The 18,826-nt window shown below is 41.5% G+C and overlaps 1 protein-coding gene across 2 annotated transcripts in view; it reads right to left on the minus strand.

The window, feature by feature from the left end:
* LOC138297426 (serotriflin-like) overlaps positions 1-18,826 on the minus strand; it is a 219,462-nt gene that overhangs the window by 56,181 nt on the left and 144,455 nt on the right. For both annotated transcript variants that reach the window (XM_069236785.1, XM_069236784.1), the window contains 2 exons: positions 17,247-17,389; positions 13,145-13,230 (listed from right to left, as the gene is read on the minus strand). In XM_069236785.1, coding sequence (XP_069092886.1) covers positions 13,145-13,230; positions 17,247-17,389 — 229 coding nt within the window. The remainder of the gene's footprint in view (positions 1-13,144; positions 13,231-17,246; positions 17,390-18,826) is intronic.

Consider the following 18,826-nt stretch of genomic DNA (forward strand, 5'->3'; position numbering starts at 1 on the left):
TCAGTGAATGACCTTTCATGTACTGCATCTGTTTATCTGGAAATCGATAGCACAACAGACCCATGGTGTTATGACACTGCATGCCCATGATTCACAGAACAATCATGTACCTTTACTAAACATAGATGAAGTATGTTCACAAACTATTACACTTGTAGCTGAGTAACAGTAAACTAACTACAGGAATGCTTTTCACTGAAGGGTTCTGAGTGACATTAGACAATGAGAGCAACCTCCTGAGGTGAAAAACGCCCATGTGATTCACTTTTTTGCCCAGCTATAATTTTTGGTTATGAGTGCCTTGCAAAATCATCTGTCCGTGCCTTCAATTACTGGATAATAGGAGCGGTACACATAACATGCCCTATCCTCCCTGATGCAAATGTAAAAAATAAATATCTTGCCTGCTATCCGTAATTAAAACCCCAAACTTTCCCTGACTTTCTTCCCCCTCCTACAGCAATGCTTTTTGTTTTCAGTCAAAGTAAACAAGAAGAGCTGCACTAACAGGTTGACAGACAGCCGTACCAGCCTGGCCTAGGACGCCTTTATGACATCACAACAGTTGATAACCAGTTTTGTTATCAATTGTTGTGATGTCAGATGGGTAACATTGAATTACAGGGATATATTTTTTAACAAGGGGGTCTCTGTGACATCAAATAGACAACCCTGAGACGAAAAACATGCCCTTAATTTACTTTTTACCCATCTATAATTTTATGTTCCTCAAATCATCTGCCCCTGCTTTCAAATGCCATGCAGGGACATAGAAGTAATTATCTGCCACCCTTAAGCATCCCCTACCACCATCCAAACATCTCTTCTCCTGAAAGTAGACAAGCAGCACTGCAATGACAGCTCTCAGAAATCCCCGTTGGCCTGGAAGGACCTTGTGACTTAGCAACAGTAACGAGTTTTGTTATCAACTGTTGGTGCCACATAGCAGTGAGATATGGCCTTTAGAAACAGAAATAATCTCTATTGGCTCTCAAGCAGAGCCATGCATAAGGATGGGATAGGCATCATTTATTCTCTCTCGATTTGAGTTCAGAAAACATCAACTATACACAACACGTTTCAGCACAATTAATTTATAAGGGAAATGTTTTGAGGATGGCTCAAATAGTGGAAATTAGAAACAGGAAGATAAAATTGGTATGAAGGGGCATTCAATTAATGGCTTTTAACTAGACACGCTATAAGTGCCATTCGTGGAAAGGAAAGAACATGTATTGCACCCATAATCATATGTATGAGAGAAAGGTGATTTGTGCTGCCAGGGAGCGGCTGGTCAAAGAAAGAACTCGCCACCAATATAGGATGGTGGTGTTATCTTTTTAACGTAGGATAGCAAAAAGAGGGTCTCACAAAATGTGCAGTTGAGTTATAAGGTGACACAAAAATGTCATAGCTGCTTATTTAATTCAAGGCAAACAATGGGACATGGTTACAGTTCAGTATGAAATTTCAGCACTATGGGCGAGAGAGCCAATGATCTTAGGAAGTGAGAAAATAGCTTGATGCTTAGCCACAGCGTGAACTTCATATAAGATAATTAAGGGGAAAGATAGTCTAATACAGAATTAATATGATTAATTGTCTCATCGGTGTGTTTGTAAAAAATTAGGTTTCTCTCGGTGTCAAATTGGAATGAGGTTCTAAAGTGGATGTAGCCAATTTGCTTGAATTTCGCAGTAACACCAGCACACGTTTCATGCTCGTAAGTTATAAATGAATTTTCTTTCTGTTGTCAATAGCAATTGCCACTTATCATTTCCTCCGATTTTATACAGTCCATCATTTTTCATCAAATTATGGCGCTATGGCTGTATATCACTGCCGGCCCTTATGGTTACAGCATTCTTACTATTCTGTCTTTTTACACCATTACACATTGTTGTCTTCCTTTTTCTTTTCGCCAAGAGATTCCTAAACACTTCTGACCTTCAAGTATCTTCGAAATTCAAACAACTTGAAACCACCCATGTGGGACATTAGTAATATTATCTCAGGACTGTTACTTTGTCTTCATGATTTAAATAATAACTCACGACAAACCGAGTCAAAGGCACCCGAGAAGGTGATGAAAAAACAGAATACATTTCCTCTTGCTTCTGTTGACCTCCAAGCAAAAGACGACCAGTTCAGGACTCCTTTTTGAAATCCCCTTGCTTCGTTGAATTAAGATCCTCTTGTACATTCCAATTTTCAAATCAAAAGTAACATTTTGGACTACTCCTTGACACCCACATTAATTAAGCTTATTAAGTGATGCTTTGGGGAATCAGAAATGTCTCCCTTTTGAAAGATGGGGTTTATCACCACCCCCTTCCAATTATCAGGGAGTAAACCCTTGAGGGTAAATCATTTAAAGGCACGGGTAAATATGTTTGCCTGTCAATTGATTTTATATTTTATAAAAACAGCTAGTAGGTTATCGGTCAGGAGAAATTTAGGGCCATATTTATACTTTTCGACGCACAACTGCGCCAATGCAGTTGTGCGTCAAAAAATTTAACGCCGGCTAACGCCATTCTGAAGCACCATGCGGGCGCCGTATTTATTCAATGACGTTAGCCGGAGTTAGCCGGCGGAGCTGCCTGGTGTGCGTGAAAAAAATTACTTACACCAGGCAGCGCCGGCGTAGGGGAAAATGGAGCTTGGTCGTCAAAAAATGGGGCAAGTCAGGCTGAGACAAAATTTTCGCCTCAACCTGATTTGCGCCATTTTTTTGGGACTCCAACCCCCATTGAAATGACTCCTGTCTTAGCAAAGACAGGAGTCATGCCTCCTTGCCCAATGGCCATGCCCAGGGGACTTATGTCCCCTGGGCATGGTCATTGGGCATAGTGGCATGTAGGGGGCACAAATCAGGCCCCCCTATGCCACAAAAAAAAATAAAAATATACTTATCAGCACTTACCTTAATGTCCCAGGGGTGGGTCCCTCCATCCTTGGGCGTCCTCCTGGGGTGGGAGGGGGTGTCCCTGGGGGCATGGGAGGGCACCTCTGGGCTCCTTCCGAGCCCACAGGTCCCTTAACGCCTGCCCTGACCAGGCACTAAGAAATGACGCAAAAGCGGCTGGACGTCATTTTTTTTGACCCGCACACTCCCGGGCGTCATTTTTGCCCGGGAGTATAAATACGGCGCACATGCCTCGGAGTCATTAGACGGGAACGCCTACCTTGCATATCATTAACGCAAGGAAGGTGTCCACGCTAAAAAGTGACGCAAACTCCATGAACTTTGGCGCTAGATGCGTCTAACGCCAAAGTATAAATATGGAGTTCGTTTTGCGTCGAATTTGCGTCAAAAAAACCTACTCAAATCCTGCCACTGGATTCAAGCTAGCCTGGCTGATGAGGGGTGAAACCCCGAATCCGGTCCCAGGATGCTTGTTTCCAGTCCAGGGAAGACCTGGCCAGGCAGTTCGGGCTGGACTGTTCCCATGGGGAACAGGGTCAAGACTGATTTGCATATGGCTGGGTCCAAACTGGAATGGCATGGGCAGCAAAAAAACGATGGATTAAACCCAGATCTGTGACTGGGGTGAGTGTTTGCATTGTCAGCACTCCGTCCATCATCCTTTATGTGTTGCTAATGTCGCCCTAAGTGGGAAGGGTATGCCCAGACGTGGGTCCCGTGCTTCCCATGCCACTGGATTCAAGCTAGCCTGGCTGATGAGGGGTGAAACCCCGAAACCGGTCCCAGGATGCTTGTTTCCAGTCCAGGGAAGACCTGGACAGGCAGTTCGGGCTGGACTGTTCCCATGGGGAACAGGGTCAAGACTGATTTGCATATGGCTGGGTCCAAACTGGAATGGCATGGGCAGCAAAAAAACGATGGATTAAACCCAGATCTGTGACTGGGGGTGAGTGTTTGCATTGTCAGCACTCCGTCCATCATCCATTTTGTGTTGCTAATGTCGTCCTAAGTGGGAAGGGTATGCCCAGACGTGGGTCCCGTGCTTCCCATGCCACTGGATTCAAGCTAGCCTGGCTGATGAGGGGTGAAACCCCGAAACCGGTCCCAGGATGCTTGTTTCCAGTCCAGGGAAGACCTGGACAGGCAGTTCGGGCTGGACTGTTCCCATGGGGAACAGGGTCAAGACTGATTTGCATATGGCTGGGTCCAAACTGGAATGGCATGGGCAGCAAAAAAACGATGGATTAAACCCAGATCTGTGACTGGGGTGAGTGTTTGCATTGTCAGCACTCCGTCCATCATCCTTTTTGTGTTGCTAATGTCGCCCTAAGTGGGAAGGGTATGCCCAGACGTGGGTCCCGTGCTTCCCATGCCACTGGATTCAAGCTAGCCTGGCTGATGAGGGGTGAAACCCCGAAACCGGTCCCAGGATGCTTGTTTCCAGTCCAGGGAAGACCTGGACAGGCAGTTCGGGCTGGACTGTTCCCATGGGGAACAGGGTCAAGACTGATTTGCATATGGCTGGGTCCAAACTGGAATGGCATGGGCAGCAAAAAAACGATGGATTAAACCCAGATCTGTGACTGGGGGTGAGTGTTTGCATTGTCAGCACTCCGTCCATCATCCATTTTGTGTTGCTAATGTCGTCCTAAGTGGGAAGGGTATGCCCAGACGTGGGTCCCGTGCTTCCCATGCCACTGGATTCAAGCTAGCCTGGCTGATGAGGGGTGAAACCCCGAAACCGGTCCCAGGATGCTTGTTTCCAGTCCAGGGAAGACCTGGCCAGGCAGTTCGGGCTAGACTGTTCCCATGGGGAACAGGGTCAAGACTGATTTGCATATGGCTGGGTCCAAACTGGAATGGCATGGGCAGCAAAAAAACAATGGATTAAACCCAGATCTGTGACTTGGGGTGAGTGTTTGCATTGTCAGCACTCCGTCCATCATCCTTTTTGTGTTGCTGATTTAGGAGCCCCTAGCACTATCCTAACAACCTAATGTGGCATTACGTGGCCAATAACGCAGTGCCATATTTACAAAGTGGCGCAATGCATGCATTGTGCCACTTTGTAACCCTTTGCTCTACATTATGCGAGCACCAGGAATAATGTCGGCAATGGGCCATTCCCCCATTAGGGGGGCCAAAAGAATGCGCAAAGAATGCACCTTTTTTTCAACACTTTTGACGCCTGCTCACAGCAGGCTTTAAAGGGGACATGCTATCCAATAAATTGGCCCCTATGTACTCTGCAGTAGTAGCACCAAAGTTTTCTCCTGCAGAGTATGTGAATAGGGTAAAAAATAATGATGCTATTGCCCCCTACCCTGCGTCAACATGCACCGCATATTAAATGTGGCGCACACATGGTGGCATTAGGGGGTGCTAAGGAGCACAATGAGAGTAATGTGACACTTGGTGCAGCGCCACTTTTCTTAAATCAGCCCCACTGTTTCTTTATAGCAAATTCCGAAAACATGGAAAGTGTCTTTTCATCACAGACATATCTCTTGATTAGGAAATCTGATTGTACATTACTATACATCCCTTCCATTTGAATTACCCAAGGTTCTTTCCAAACCATATATTGGACTGAATTTTGTTGACTCCCTATCCTTTGCTGCACCAACGTCTGATATTTTCTAGTGGCTTTGGGCATAATGACAGCCAACATTTCAATACAACATGATTCATGTACATAGCTGTTTCACTTTTCAACAATTCTTTTTTATTCCACTCTCTGACATTTATAGGTTCTTAACTTGATTATTCCTCGATTTGAACTTTCTCTCAATGTCTTTCTTAATCGAGCCTTTGAGAGTGGGCAACAGGAGTAAAACCATCCACCTCTGTATTTGCAAACCTTTTTCAATGCGCTTTTCCACATGGATATTTTACGTTACTGTATCTAATAAACAATTGACCACTTATTTTATTATCCTGTCATATTCACATGCTTAATGATTCAATCAGTTGATTTTTCAGAAGGCAGATTAGTCTGAGGGCACAAGAAAGTATGCAATTGTTTTTCATCCTCTTGCGTGCTCTTCTGCCTTGGGAAGTCATTTCTCAGGAAGTTTGTTTTTTCTCATGTCTCCTGTTCGAGAATACATAAAGTTACTTTTTAAGAACTTTGGCCATTGCCCTCTCACCACTGTTGCGTCACACCAACTCATATCTATGAGGCCATTTTCAAGCCACTTTGCAAGACTTTGAATGGCCTCATAGATATGGAGTAAGGTAAGGCAGTGCAAATTGCTGCATTGCCTCACAGCGCTAGGGAGTCATTCCATAGGCATTGCAGTGGGTACCCCAATGGATTTTGACCTAACTCCAGAGTTTTAAGACCTTGTAAACCTGGGGATGCGCCAAAACCTAACGCCTCCCCAGGGGAGGTGCAACAAAGAGAAATATATTTATTTCTTCTCATTTTTTCCTCTTTCCATGTGTACTGCAGAATGCTTCTCAGGACTGTTTTTGTGCATGTAGGTTTGCCTCCCTGCAAAAAAAACTATCCTGCATGCAACACAGGCACCCTTGCACTATGGTGCAAGGATGCCTGCATTGGTGCTAGGCAGCCAAAAGGGCTGAAGTACAGGGGAAAAGGACAGGAATGCGCTTTCACTTTGACACTTTGCAGCGCAGAAAAGCAGCTTGCTATGCTGCCCTGCGCCAGATCCCCATAATATGCCCCATAGTCTATAAAGCATTTTCGAAAACCTATAGAACATTTTTGGACTGCTGGTATGTTAAAGGTGAAGCATCCATTCACACAAACCCGGCCCTGTGACGGAACAGTTGTTTTTTTCCTCTGCTATTTAACAAATGACAGAGGTAGGGAACGTTGCTGTTATATTAAACACTGTTAAGAAATGTATTTGTTTTCAGTCGCAAACTTTAGAGTTAAGATGGAGGTTAAAATCACCCACCATGGGGGTTGCAGTATTAGAAATCCTGACAGATGCCCAAACCCTCAAATGTTTGCAATTTACTGCAATTGTAATATGTATCTGTAAAACTTGGCATCCTTAGCGTGGTCTCCCCTAACTTTTTGCTCTACTTCCCAGGTTGTTGCTATGTGCTGGACTCTCTTTTTGCTGTTTTTGTTACTCTCAGCAGTTTACCACTGCTGACCAGTGCTAAAGTGCAAGTGTTCCCTATGTGAAATTGTATGTGTAATTGGCTTTTCCATGATTGGCATATTTCATTTGCTAGTAAGACCCTAGAAGAGTGCCTTAGAGGTGCCCAGGGCCTGTAAATCAAATACTACTGGTGGGCCTGCAGCACTGATTGTGCCACCCACATACGTAGCCCTGTAAACATGGCTCAGGCCTATCACTTCAGTGTCTGTGTGTGCAGGTTTGAACTACTAATTTGACTTGGCAAGGGTACCCACTTGACAGGCCCCAAGGGTACCTTTTTATACTGTAAGGCACCCCTAAGTTAGGCCCTAGGTAGCTCCATGGGCATGGTGCAGTGTATGTTAAAAGTAGGACATGTAGCAATGCGTTTTTACATGTCTTAACAGTGAAATACTGCCAAATTTGTTTTTCACTGTTGCAAGGCCTATCTCTCTCATAGGTGAACATGGGGTCTGCCTTTAAATATTCTTAAAGTGCAGTTTCCCTTTGAGAGCAGATAAAAATGTAGAGTTTGGGGGCTCTGAACTCACAATTTAAAAATACATCTTTTAGTGAAGTTGGTCTTTAGATTATTAGTTTGAAAATGCCACTTTTAGAAAGTAGGAATTTTCTTGCTTAAACCAATCTTTGACTCTGCCTGTTTGTGGATTCCCCGTCTGGGTCAGACTGACAGTTGGGCTGTTTGTGAATCTCTTCTAGGCAGTGACACAAAGGGAGCTGGTGTGTAGCCTGCATATCCTGGTGAGCCATCTGGGCTAGAGTGGAGGGAGGAGTGTTCACTTACACCTGAATGAGCTGTGCCTGCCCTCACACAACGCAGTGTCCAACCCCCTGGTGTGTGTCTGGGGCCAGGCCTGGGCAAGGCAGGATCCTGTAAACAACAGAGACTTTTCTTTGAAGTTGGGCAATCTCAAAGGCAGAGAGGGGAATAAGTATTGGACCCAAAACCCCAAACTTTAGATTTCTTCAAGATTTGCTCCTGGAACCAAGAGGTACCTCTGACAAGGAGAAGAGATGAAGAGCTGAGGAGAAGTGGTGCCACTGCCTGTGCCATGTTGGGCTATCCTGCAGTTGCTAAGAACAGGTGTCGTAGCACTCGTGATATAAAATTAGAAGTTATTCATGTGTCCCGTCTCTTTCGTGAAATGACATCCAACTTTTTGTTTGTATCACAGTCCATATTTATTCATAATGTTCAGATATCCTCCATAGGAACAGCCAACACGTGTTTCATCCTTTGAGAAGTAGCTCTCATTAAGGACTTCATCAGGGCTGAAATACAATAGAGTAATGTCTATTTATATGTTACAGAGCGATGATAAAAAAAAAAAAAAATTGGACCAAATTCAATAAATGACAATAGTGCGGTACATAGATGCATGAACTATTGTGTTTCGTGTGATAGTCGTCGGCGAAAAGAAAAAGAAATACACAAATAACCCAATTATACCAACGTATAATCTTAGGTACAAAATGTAAAACATCTTGATCCGTGTCAGAATAAGATCTAAAACCTGAAAGTGATATGTGAAGGTCGAAATGCAAAACGATAGAGTCCAAACAAGGTGCACGTCATTTCAGGCAAGCAAAGTTAAGAGTAAGTCATGTGATTAAAGTAAAAAGGGGACCCCGATTTGTGTAAAGTACTGAAATAAAGATTAAAAAGTATAGCAAGAAAAACCTTCGAGGAAAAGACCTACATGAACCAAAAAGGGGCGGAAATGCCTCCACTAACCTTATTGTAATTTGAATGTTTGAAAAATAATAATCATATCGTTGAGGTAGTCTCCGTCATATCTACAATGGGATGAGGAACACACAAAGAAAGATATTTTGCGGTCAGCCCCATCCAACTAGATATTCAAATTATGCTCCTAAAAGCCGATAAGACAAATTCCATGTGAAATCCAGTTAATAATGGATAATCTATACCTCACCTCTATGCGAAATTCAGTCAAAGTAAGTATGGGAAAGAGAGAAACCGCGCGGTCACATCCACCCCGCAGTGTTCCCAAATCTTATGGCCGCATTGAATCTGAACGTCAAGGATACGGACGTCAGATAAACAACTCCGCCCGCGGTGAGTCTGGAAATAGAGAAAGGGCTAAGGTTTGAGAAAAAACGGGCGCCATCTTGTAGTGTCTCCGTTGTTGAGCACGGAGATACGCTATATAGAAATAAGTCCTCTATCGTGTCTCTAAGTATATGTTACTGTAGTCACGACCATGTAGTGGCGTCATATTGGAAAATCTCTCATATGGCAGAATAAAGGTAAGTTATCAATGAAGAAACAACCTATTGGTCTATAATGTCCGCCAGAATGGGGCAATGTCCAATAAATAGAGAAGTGAGGAAAAAGGGTCCCAAGGAATAATATCCTGCAGTTGCTGCTTCTGCCTGTGAAACTGGAGAAAGACTGGACTTTGTGGTATATTCCACTAAGAATCTCCAAGGGCTTGGACTGAGCTTGCCCCCTGTTCTGAAGTCTCAGGGCCATCAAAGACTTCCCCTGCCAGCACCTGGACTCTCTGCTAAGACTCCTGCCCTGTAAAGTGGTGCCTAATGCAGTCCCTGGCCCCTTGAAACGAGAAGCTGGTGACCACGTGATATTGACTCCGCCGAAAGTGCACGGATCCAATGCTTTGCACCGACACCATCTCACCTCCACCACTCCACAGCAAGGACCTGACGCCGCTTTGTGATGCCTCCGCTTCTTAGCTCCACAGCATTGGAACCGGCGCTGCCTCTGATCCAGCGACACCGCAATCCCCGACTCCGTGCACCAGCTTGTTTTCAAGTTTCCACAAAGTACTGTACCTGGGGATCCGTGCGACTCTGTGACTGGTGCCATTGGCATCGGAATTTTGGGAACAACTCCGTTGTGATGCAGTAACACCACCTAATTGAAGCATTTGTGTTTCTAAGCGATATAGTGAATTCTAATCTTTAAAAATTCATAACTTTGCCTGTGTATGTTGGAATTTTGTAATTTTGGTCTTGTGTTGCTCAGATAAACTATTCAAACCTGGTATTGTGTCATTTTGTAGTGTTTTCACTGTGTTGCTGTGTGTGTTGCTACAAATACTTTACACATTGTCTCTGGGTTAAGCCTTTCTGCTCGTGCCAAGATACCAAGTGGGTAAGTGGGGGTTAACCGGGTGTGTTTCTCCTTTGCCCTGACAAGAGTGAGGGTCCTTGGTTGGACAGCATGACTGCCAACCAAAGGCCCCATTTCTAACAGTAGCTAATCATTTTCATAAACATTTGTCACTAATATAACCTTGAAGCGAAATACATATCTGTTCAGTTCTCCTTCTCAGCCAATATCCATTAACATTTGGATGATATAACTTTTACATATCTAGATATTGTAGTGGAGGTAAGTATTAAACGACGCCATGAAGTCTCGTGAGAGATTGTAGAGTTTAAAGATAACTGAAGTATGACAAATCATTCACAGATCAGAACATCTTTGTACAACCAGGTCTCCTTTATAAAAATGAGACAAATCTGCTCTGATACAGTGTTTAACCAGTCCGGTTTCAACAACCCATTCAATCTGTGAGCATTTAAAAAAAAAAAATTTGTGCAAAGAGTTTTTTGTGTATCAGTATCACTTAATCTCCTTGTCATACTCCCAATCCGAGCTCAGACAAGCACAAAAATACTCCCCTTTTTTTGCCTGACGGAATATTCACATTCTGTTTTCTGGGTAACATTATCAAGTTAAATACTCGTAGATCCACAATTGTTCATTCCTATGATCCGAGTACTACTCCTTCTTTAGGGCAGTGTTAAAATAGATTGCTTGAAAATGGTTTGCTATCCTATCTCATGCACAGGCACAAATTGTATACCCTGTCCTTGCAGTTTAATCTCCACTTTCATTTAACCATCTTAATAAATTTGAGTGTGGCCATAGCTTTGTAACCACTTTCCCTTCTCTAGCCTTATAAAACTAAAATGCAACATATTCTCAGATGAGAGTCTATTTAATGAGGCACAATGATAAAATACTTGAAGCAGATTTGTTTGATTTAGCGGTTTTAATTTGTTAGAACTTCCCCCTGACTTTATCATGTCCAGGTATATCCACTGGATGTTGCCTCACTTATAACTTGCTTCTTCTTGACAGCATGGGATTATTTTTTATCCAATGCTCTTGGTTTAGCAATCCAATCTGCCTGGATATTTGATCCTTTTCACCTGGTCCCCTCTTCTTGGAGTGAGGTATAGCAGTGCACCCTTGCTGAAAAGTTGGTGTTGTGAAATTGGTATATATCTTTGGCAATATCATTATTAAGTGTTGGTGTCATACTCCTCCCCTACCTGAGGGCTACTGTCACCTTAGGTACTATTTTCAGAGATAATAATGGCTTTTTTCCATTTAATTTTTCCATTCCTCACTTTTCAATGTTGAACACAACTGCCTATTACTGGGTTCTTTCACTAATTGGGGCTTTACTTGCCCCACGGTTTCCTGTCTATTTTTATAATTTCATAGGCCTAATTACCAATACTAATAATCAATCCAGTCACCTCACCTTTCACTCAGCCTCACCTAATGACAGATAAAAATCAAAGGATCTTGGGATCTGTTTAGATTTTCTTGTTGGTGTGCTTTCTCTGTTGTTGTAGAGGAAATTACCTCCAGGTGTCTCCCTAAAAATGGCATAGGAGTATTTTATCCAGTTGAAATATCCTAACAGAGACATCAAAGTATTGTTATTTAAGGCCAGAGTTTTAAACATTCTATGGAGGTTCTTTTGTGTTAAAAGCAGAACATTCAATATGCAAGTGATGTGAGGCCAAAGTGTCCATAGTTGAACGCAAAGATACATTCCTTCTTCTGATTTGTCTGTGTCAGTTAGCAAATTGCTACCCCTGTCCACTCCTAATGGAAGTTTGACTATTCTTGGGGTTAGTTCCTTATCCAAGGCAGGATGCTGAAGGGTCATCTATCAAGGATTAATCTGATTGACACTACCACCAGGTTTGTTGTTAATTATGAGGGAGAGAGGTCCAGAGAGTCAAAATATGCAATAGGCACTTCAGCATCCTTTACACCTATCAAATAAACAACTGAGATCTTGGCCAAACAGCTGGTCTCTCTGGATGGAACAAAGGTCTAGGACCTTTTACATGACAATTGTGTCAATTGAAGTGGTTGACAACAAAGAGCCAACAAAAACACAAAAAGACAAAATGAAGATGTGCTGTATATTTCCTCCAAATAATCCTTCACAAAGGAACATGTAAGTCAACTGCTGCTTCCACCTAAAATAATACTTTTCAGTTGATGTATTTCAGATTTTGAATTGTGCAGTTGCCATGACATGCATGTTGTGTATCCCTTGTTCCTGGTAGCTGGAAATGAGTATAATGTTTAATCACTCCACACTGTGTTGACAGTCTCCACTAGGTTTTATAGAGGTCGAGGGACTACACCAAGGTCCATAAAATGGCTGCACAAAAACACACAACAACATATATGGGAAGGATCCATGTGCACAGCACTGCTTAAACGCCCTCAGCTCCTGGAGGCAGGAGCATTCAGTAATGGCGGTGCAGGTCAACAGGGTGGGAGTGGGGTGTCTAGGAAGTGACCACACGGTGGAAGCTGCCACTCACCACAAGGTCCCTGGAGGGGAGGGGTGGTCAGCTCACCAAATAATCATGGCTGACCTTCGAAGTAACTGTAGAAATGCTGCAAAAAAAACTTCTGTCAATATTCCACACAATTCCCTCTACTTAATGCAGTAGCCTCATCTGCAGCACCAACCACATTCCAAGTAATATAGACTAGGAAAATCATGAGCTAGCAGTGTAGGAAGTCCAGGAGTCCATAAGAGTCCAAGAAGGGGACCTGGATTGGTAGCGATACGTATGACTATGTAGCCATGGTGTGAACCAAATCGATGACATTTTATTTCTAATTAATACATATCAATAATAATATAGGAAGTCAAACAACTAAATAAATGGAAAGAAAGAAATACTTTTTTCCAATTAATACATATCAATAATAATATAAGAAGTTAAACAACTAAATAAATGGAAAGAAACAAATACTTACGCAGGGCAGTAATGGCAAACATAATAAAAATTGCCATCACATGAGGCAACTGCACATCCAAGATATACAGAGTTTGCAGCAACAATCTATAGAGATAATTAAGCAATGTTTGAATGTTTTCGAGAGGTCACTAATTCAAATAGTACAGAAAATACATGATTTTGCTGTATAGTTACAATGTAATTTTTTGGCATTAAAGACAGTAATTCATTTGTAAACAAAAGGTACACACATAGGTTAGCAATTGCATACAAAACACCTATCAGCTGCCAGCGCAGAATGGTTTTGTAGTATCAAGGTATGCACTTGCATGCAAAATGATTGCATGGTCTCCGTGCCAGTTAACACTTATGATAAGAACCACCTTGAGTACATAATAAAAGAAGAAAACCCCATGAATTGCAGGTCGACCAATAACGAAGTACTCTGCAAGACTATGCTTGCATAATATGAACTTTTGTTCCCTAAATGCAGGACACGCTAGTACATTTTATGAAAAAAATAGCTATTTGAGATCTCTGTATGGACAACTCTCTGATGTCTCGGATGCAAATCGTTTTAAAAGCAATAATACAAGGAGAGAACATATATTGTACCCATGACAACTGCAAAGGAGCAGGGAGAATCCTCCAGATTACGCATGGCTGCTGGTGATGTGCAGAAATGTGGAAGCCCGCAGCACAGTTTTACGTACGAATGTGATGCACTTAAGGTGTGCAAAGTGGCTCAACTGACCTTTAAATCAGTGTCTACATCAGTGTCTACATCCATGTCAGGCTGGAAATGCTAGATGCAATACTCCCTGCCACAGACAATTGTAGTGAGATATTGACCGAGTGAGCGGGGTCAGGCACGGTTCCTCTGAGCAGGCACAGTTAAACTCTCTGGGGAAGTGCCAATGGTCAATGAAAACCTTTACCCACCTACAAAGAAGTACCTAGGTAGCACACAATGTAGACCAGGTCTTGGGCATATAGTTCCTGCCTGTTTGCCCTTCCACTTTAGTTCAATCCATGTTTTATTCAAAAGTGCCTGACAATCCTGCCAGTGCTCTTGGACCCTTAGTCAATTTTCAACCTGCGGGCCATGATATCATAAATTATTTTTTGTTCACTGTAGTAGGAGCCTCAAATACTGGTTCAAGTCTTTGTAGACGTTCATTCTCAGCATGTGCAATTAGGTTTATTTAGTTATTTGATCTGTAGGTTAAACCCCGTTGCCCCACAGGGATCCTCACAATCGTGAGCACTTTTTAATCATTTTCCGCATACTACCTATCCTGGGTTTGACCTGGAATATGACGTTGAGGATTTACAGTGCTGGAGAGTTTTAATTTACTAGAACATAATGATTAATAAAGGCTTCTGTATCCTGAGTTTCATAATATATGATTTCATCTCGTTAAATGAATATGTATAGCTTTAACCAATAACATGCTTTAGGAAGTAGGCGTTTCTAGTGGTGGTGTAGCAACTGATCGATGTATTGCTTGTGATGAATGAAACATTTATAATCCAGCCCCTCTGCGAACATGGATATGCCTTCTTTTTAAAACATTAGAAGAGACTTGCTTTTTTGGGAATCAGCCTTTTTTTGATCATTTTACATTTAGTGAGAGAGCAGTGAGCAGTGATCGTATGTGTTTTCTTTGGAGATTCTTCGGAGATGGACTCTACGTCAGTCTGTTTTTGAGATTCCTTTAGATACTTATAATTATGCTATATTTATTTAATAACTAATTCCTTTTGCTTTCGCTAGTGGTAGAATTGTTTTGCAATATGATGTGCAGGTTTAATAATAGATTCGTACTAGGTCTATGAGACACTAAGACAGTCCCTCCCTCTCCAAATGAACCTATAATTTCCTAATTAAAGCATCAACAGTTTTAGGTGGTCTGTACAGTGAATGGGCTAATTAACATACATCTTGTAGACAGGTTTAACTAGGTGAGTAATAAATGGGCCTTTCCCAGTGTATTTTGCGATGTGTGTTGTTTTGGTGATTGTGTCAGTGTTGTGCTTTGGGTTTTACGTAATGTTCAATATGTGGTATGTGGTATATTGTCTGTTGATAATGGTGCATTATTAAATATTGTTGTTGTTTTATTTGTCTTGAGAATGTGTATTTTAGGTAAAGAAGTTTGGATTTCGGAGAACTTGAGTTAGATAAACGTGTTTGTGGAAGATTTTAGGTAGGGCATACAGGTTTAAGTTAAAATGAACTTATGGAGTCCTTAACGGTCTAGTTGTGAATGAGCAGTAATTAGGAATAGTGGCATTTATTCTGTGCACAAAGGTAAAATATACTGGGTCTGATTCACAAAGGTAAACTGAGACGTTCGGGTAAGCTCACGCCAAATGTCTCAGTTTACTCCAAAAGGGCATTTACGAGAAGTATCTTTAGGTCCACACTTGGGGCAGATCACCACTCTGAGTGCAGACCTATGGAAACTACTTTTAAATGTCATACAGGAAAAGGGTAAAGTCCCACTCAAAGAATTCTGTGGTGTTTGAATGTATCTTAATAATCCTTTTTCCGTTCCACATGATCAACTCTATCAGCAAATTTGATTCTTCTTTTCTCTTTCAGCCTTGAGAAAGCCCTGGCTTATATAGCCAGAGGGGGCGAAACACGTGTTGGCTGATTCTCCTTTCTCGTGTCATTACTTTGGATGTTGCCTTTGTTATGAAAACAAGTGACTCTTTGAACTTTTGGAAGTAGAACGCCTGTATAACAATGAAATAAATTTCTAATTTGACAACCTCAAGAATTCTTTGAGTGGGACTTTACCCTTTTCCTGTATTGCATACCCTTTCTAGAGGACGTGGGTCCCTGTCCTCTGGTCAAGTCCCCCACCTAATGAATAAGGCACTTTATACAGGAGAATAGTGACTTTGGACCCTCTCCATTATTGGAGTTCTGTCTTCATTCTACTTCTAAATGTCCTTTGTGAATTCCCAAAGTCCGAAACCTAGACGTTTGGTCTAAGTTGAGACCCAACATCTAAGTTTACCTTTGTGAATCGGGCCCACTGATTCCAGGCTAAGCTTTTGGTGGTCAAAAGCCTAGCTCATTGTGTGTGATGGTGTAGTGCCCTGAATCACTACTTCCCTTTTGTGGTGACTTTCATTCTGTGTCCCTATTCACAGACACCAGCATATTGTTTTTCGTTTATTAAATTGTTGTGTTTGAGATATTGTTTGAAACTGCATAGTGATTAATTGTGTGTTTATTGGGAAGTATTTGCACTCTACAATTGGTGCAACTTCAGCAACATTTAAGAATTCACTGTTAGAGGGGCAAGCTCTCTCCAGTTGGAAGTGCTGCATATGAAATGTTTTTGTCTGTAGCACAAAGCTAATGCAAATATAAAATGTTGCAAACTTCTGAAAATGGTACTTTTGAAGTGAAGATACCTGATTAAGGAGTTGTTTGAAATGAAGCACTTGAATGAATCAGATTAAGTAGCAAATGAAAAAGCACATAATAAAATGTTAAAAGGTCACATTGATATGGCTGCTCATAATTGCCTAGATACCAGACATTATCTGGGAAAAATATCTGGTGTGAAGAAATGTTGGCAACTGTGTGCGTATTTACGCCAAGTGCTTCATGAGTTACTGTGGTGGCTCTATGACCATCAGATATGCATGCACCAGCAATATATTGTAATTTGTGAAGCAGTCCCCGTGTCCACATCATCGCTGCATTTTTCTTAAGCCAGATTTCCTTTAGCCAACTAACCATTTAGGAATGCCACAGTGATACATGGGATTTCAATTATGTATTTCTATCGACATCTAGTAGCTAACTGCCTCAAAAGCTTTGTCCAACATTATGACAAAAATATCATTATCATGTTTTTTTTATTTCATTTGTATACCATTCCAATTCTCACACCCCTGTTGCATACTTACTTGATGTCATGTAGCCTTACTACCATCACATAACTTCTCATAGAATCTCAGTTATTTTGTGTTTCATTCTGATATCACATACATTAAAATACTGATGCGCTAAATAACAGGTAGAAAAAATGTGCATTGATAACACGTATAATCTTTTAGGTTCACTGAGGAGAAGGCATACAGTCATTTCATACCTGAGTAAAATGGCCAGTGACGCGTCCTTCTTGCCCCCCTTCTCCATATGTGAAAAACCTGGCTTCATCATACCAGTGCTGGATAACATCTAACCATGGCATTGGGAAAAACGCTGAAAATAGATTCTCACCACAGCTGGAGGCTAGAACGAAATGACATCCAACACAGTGCTTACTATAATTCACAAAATCAGGCTTTTCGTTTGCATAGAAAGCTATGTGTTTATGTAGATAATGTTGAGATTACTTTAAGGTGACATAGCAGCCATTAAGGGATTCTGCTCTTCAAATGGTAGAATTGACTGTACCACTTTACAAGAAACCTTCCTAATATCTAGAAACCACATCACTAAACAAAATGCTGTTTCATTGTTGACCCTTATTGTGTATTGTAACTGGTGCTCATGCAAAGAGCTCCAAAATCCTTGGATCTATAACTTTAACAAAAAAATGTAAAGGAAGTGCTTAGTGTTTACACCCTTATAAAAGTTAGTTTCCTTAGGCAGTGTGCTTGAGAATGTTTGTGGTTATTTGTTGTTTGATCTTTGTTTGTGGTGGTACTGCGTTCAGTTATGTTTGTACGGATGTGTTTTTCTTTTTGTGTTGGTACAATGCAATATTGGTGTGTACTGTTTTATAGTTTAATTGTGTTGTCATGTTGATTAATATATGGTATTGTGTTATAGTTCGTTGTTTACTATAGCTGTGTCAACAAACGTAGCTATATTTCCAAAAACCATGCATTTGAAGTTACTGTGACAAGCAACCAATTTCCTTTGTGCAAGGTGCTAAAATACAGTTGCTGGAGCTTCAACTCTTTAAGACAGCAATCAACTCAGAACTGTGACAGAGATGGGGTTTTAGGTTAGTGCTCCCAATGCTTCCTGTATGTAATACAGCTTGTAAAATAGTTCAGTGTTGTAGTTCAAATGTAGTAATATGTAATAAGAATGTTTGTGTTCATTTGCTGCATGCTGCATGCTACATGTGGTGGGATGTGTTCAGTTGTGTTTGTGCGGCTGTGTGTTTTATTGCTGCATTATTATCTTGCGTTGTTTTGACTGGTTTGTGCTATGTTATGTTTTTTCTTGTTATATTGCTTTGCATATTTTATTGTGTAAAGGTTAGTTGTATGCTTTAGCTTTGTCAACAAATGTTTTTACATTACTATCCAAAAGCAGCACATGCCTTTCAAGTTCATGTGGTCTGTTGTGGGTAAATAATATGACAGTGTGTTAGAAATGAGTCTAGAGTCTAATGATATGCCTTTGTTATGTGTAAATTGTGTGCTACTATAAAGTAGCAAGTGATTAAAGAACACCTGTGAGAAGAAGGTGTATTGAAGCTGATTGCTGCAGTTAATTCATTAGTCTACTGAGCCACCAGACCTAGCTGTAATTGGTTGCATGATAACGTATGGAATTGATGGGGTGTGTTGCTGCAGAGGCATGAGTTTTGGGAGTGTAACACAAAATAAGTGATAGCATGATGTAGTGTTTAAGCTCTAAGCAAGATGCCTCTCTACTGGACCCAGAACTTTATTTAAGGGCCAATATGGCTAAAAGAGATATAATATAAAT

Source organism: Pleurodeles waltl, chromosome 5 (assembly GCF_031143425.1).
Source record: "Pleurodeles waltl isolate 20211129_DDA chromosome 5, aPleWal1.hap1.20221129, whole genome shotgun sequence".
In the NCBI taxonomy this organism is placed as follows: domain Eukaryota; kingdom Metazoa; phylum Chordata; class Amphibia; order Caudata; family Salamandridae; genus Pleurodeles; species Pleurodeles waltl.